At 34.2% G+C, this 3,426-nt stretch overlaps 1 protein-coding gene across 1 annotated transcript in view; it reads left to right on the forward strand.

Annotated features, from left to right (window-relative positions):
• LOC106466278 (high-affinity choline transporter 1-like) overlaps positions 1 to 3,426 on the forward strand; it is a 17,878-nt gene that overhangs the window by 10,895 nt on the left and 3,557 nt on the right. The window contains 1 exon segment of the mRNA NM_001314165.1: positions 310 to 439. Within this exon segment, the coding sequence (NP_001301094.1) occupies positions 310 to 439 (130 nt within the window).

Raw genomic sequence — 3,426 nt, forward strand, 5'->3', positions numbered from 1 at the left:
CGAGTTTCGATGCCCGTGGTGGGCAGAGCACAGATAGCCCTTTGTGTAGCTTTGTGCTTAACTTCAAACAAACAAACCGGACAAAGTCCCATAAGAGACTACCAGCCCACTAAATAATCACATAACCAGTCACACTTAAATGCAAAATCTTATAGTAAGATTGAATAAAGAAAAAGAGAGATAATTCTGAACTTTTCTCCCAAATATATTGTTATAACAAACAAACAAGTTTGATTTAGAAGATATGATTGTTTGTCTTACAACACGAGTATTTTAGGGTTCACAAACTTTTTCAACTTTGTTTCTCAGGTGTATTTCCAGCGGGTTTTGTCCGCTAAGAATGTGTCCAACGCTCAGGTTCTTTCCTATGTTGCTGCAGTGGGATGCGTTGTGATGGCTATCCCCGCCATATTGATTGGTGTCATCGCTAAAGCAACAGGTAGGATTTCAGTATCTGTAATGCTTTCGAGGTTTGTTTTATATACTAATCTAAAACACTGAAACAAAGGCATTGAATAAAGCTTCATCAACAGATTATTTTGCTAACTTTATTTCAATCGTCACATTCCTTCTGTAACTAAGGCAACAAATGAAAAATGGCCGATAATCCTCTCAAACTTTATTTCAACACAGAGGTTGTCCATTGTTTTTAAGGCAATAAGTAGGATAGGATCGTTTTAGTAGTCCTTCCAAACTGCCAACAAATGTACAGATAACACTTTGTAGTCTGCCACAATCTTAACTAAAATGATGCACTCTTTTCGTTGTTAGAAGAAACCATTAGTCTCAATCATTAATGTGGTCAGATTCATCACTTGTTTATTCTATTGTTTATGTAGCAGTTACAAGAAAAGACGACTAGCTTCGAACAGCTGGTAAATTCAGTACTACTTCGTAAGCAACCATGCTCTTAACAAGTTCATTGTTTATCTATACATTACTAGAAGAAGGAATTAACTTCAAACAAATGTTTCACTAAGTTGACATTACTGTCACTTCATAAATTACTATAATCTAACTGAACTGTTTATTTAAACTCTATCACTTAGAGACAATTAATTTCACCCAATCATCTATGACTGTTTCTCTTACAACAGGAGTATTTTAGGGTTCACAAACTTTTTAAACTTTGTTTCTCGGGCTGGTACATGTATGATACGACAATTTTATTTCTACGTGACAAACAAAATTCCATTTTGATAATGTTTATTTTAAGATATTAGTCGAGAAGCATAGTTTATTGTAGTTTGCAAAACACATTGAATATTTTCATTATCACGATTAGTACTCTATACGATTACCTAAGTAGAATTATTAATTATTTTTTTATAACTAGATACTAATCAATAACTAGCCTTTATTCCACTCCCAATCTTTCTCCGTCTTCAGGTAAGTCCTGAGATAGAATATTTCTGTATTCGTAATGGCCAGGATTCGATCCTGAGTCTTCATAAAGGAAGTCTGTTGCGTTATTTATTCGGCTGAGGTCCTTCATCTTTAGGTCTTTAATCAACTAAATATCTGAATGTTTTTCAAGATAGATATCTTGCAAGCTAGGTTGACTGAGGTGGATATAAAAGGGGTTAATTTATCATTATTTTTCTCATGTGTGAAATATCCTATTTCAATTTATCGTACGGTCTTCTTTTATGGCATAACGGGTTATTGCAGGTAGATCGGTATTACCGAGTCTTGTATGTATATTATGTTCCTGAATATTAACTTTTTCTCCAGTTTATCAGAATCCAGATTCACCTGGTATGTTATAATTGGTGTTTCTCATTTCTATTGAGTCTTTAGGTAGTTCTATGTGTGTTAATTGCGATTGTATTGCGTTAGGACTTCTGAATATATGCTGTTTACAGAACCTCTGTATGTTTTCAGAGAGACCTTTGATATAGAGGATATATGTCTGTAATATCTTTCCCTTTTTCTTCTCGATCTCTTTTTCTTTCTTTGTCAAGTGTTCCGGGTATCCATTGTTAAAAAGGGTTGTATAGTGGAGTGTTTTTTTCTTCCATCTTCTTAGTCTCTTCGATATTACAAATTTTGTTCATTCTGGAAAGTATGCAGTTTGTGACGCCTGATTTTACACTGTTGGAGGTAGGGGGGGGGGAGTTACAGACAAGGTACTTACCCGAATCTGTGAATTTCCTGTAAACTCCTGTGGTGTATGAGTTATGTATCTTGGTAACCGTAACGTCAAGAAATGGGAGTTTACCTTATTTTTCTATTTTCATTGTAAGTTGTATCGCTGTATGTTGTCTGTTCAGGTGGTTCATGAATTCATTAATCTTGTCTGTATTGCGTGTTCGTATTACGAATGTATGATCAATATATCTAAGCAAAATCTTGTGGCGTAGAGTTGTTGTTTTGATGGCGTTAATTTATAAATATGCTACGTATAGGTTAATAAATATTTATGATAGGCGTGGGACCACAGCTAGGCCTTCTTGTTGTTAGTAGTATTTATCTTCGTGTTGCAAACAGAATATGTTGACACACAAGGTTGTGAGTTCTATTATTGTAGAGATTGTCAGTTAGGTGTATTCCTAAAAGTTATGTCATTTTCCATGTGTTGGCAGAGATATTAGCAGTGTGTCCAAAGCTGGTACGTTAATGAAATGGTTGGATACGTCAAACTGATCTTGTGTGATTATCATGGTTGCTTCTCTACAAAATGGGCCGAGTCTTAACATGGGCAGATATTTTACATGTTAATGTTGATAATACATCTATTAGATATCTAGCTAACAGGTGGCATGATAAGTCTCTGTGTTAACTATGGGGCGGATAGGGTGGCCTATTTTGTAAATTTTATAAAAACCATGGTAGTGCTGTGTACTATTAGCTGATTAATTACCTTTTTTTATTGAATATAACGATAAAAACTAAATGTTTTATGAATTAATTTCAGAAAATATAATTAGTTGAACTGCCTGAACTTGTACTCAACTGAAATATATACAGCCCCTAATTTACTTAAAACGTCTTATCTCTATGGTATATCTCACGTCTATAAATCTACAAGATAATACATTTTACGAAGACTCTGTTACACAATGCTTCCAACATCACGTCAACACTTTTAATTTCTAAAGTTTAAATAAGCGTAGAGAACTGACTAAAGAGGTCAGGTTAATATGAATTTTTCTACAGCACTCAATGATATTACTTTCGTATGTGTGTGTGTGTTTAATACGCTTTTTCAAAGGTTTGCTTGTTTTAGCTTAAAGCTACGCAATAGGCTTTCTGTGCTCTCTCCACAATACGGAATCGAACCCCGAATTTTAGAGTTGAAAGTTAGTAAACTTACTGTTCACTCACTTTGGGACATGTTTAAATACATTTGCTGCTTTGCTAATTCATGTTCTTGAGGCATTTGTAAGTTATAGTATGAATTACACTTTTCAATTAAATTAATAC

This window comes from Limulus polyphemus, unplaced genomic scaffold (assembly GCF_000517525.1).
Source record: "Limulus polyphemus unplaced genomic scaffold, Limulus_polyphemus-2.1.2 Scaffold2211, whole genome shotgun sequence".
NCBI classification, from domain to species: domain Eukaryota; kingdom Metazoa; phylum Arthropoda; class Merostomata; order Xiphosura; family Limulidae; genus Limulus; species Limulus polyphemus.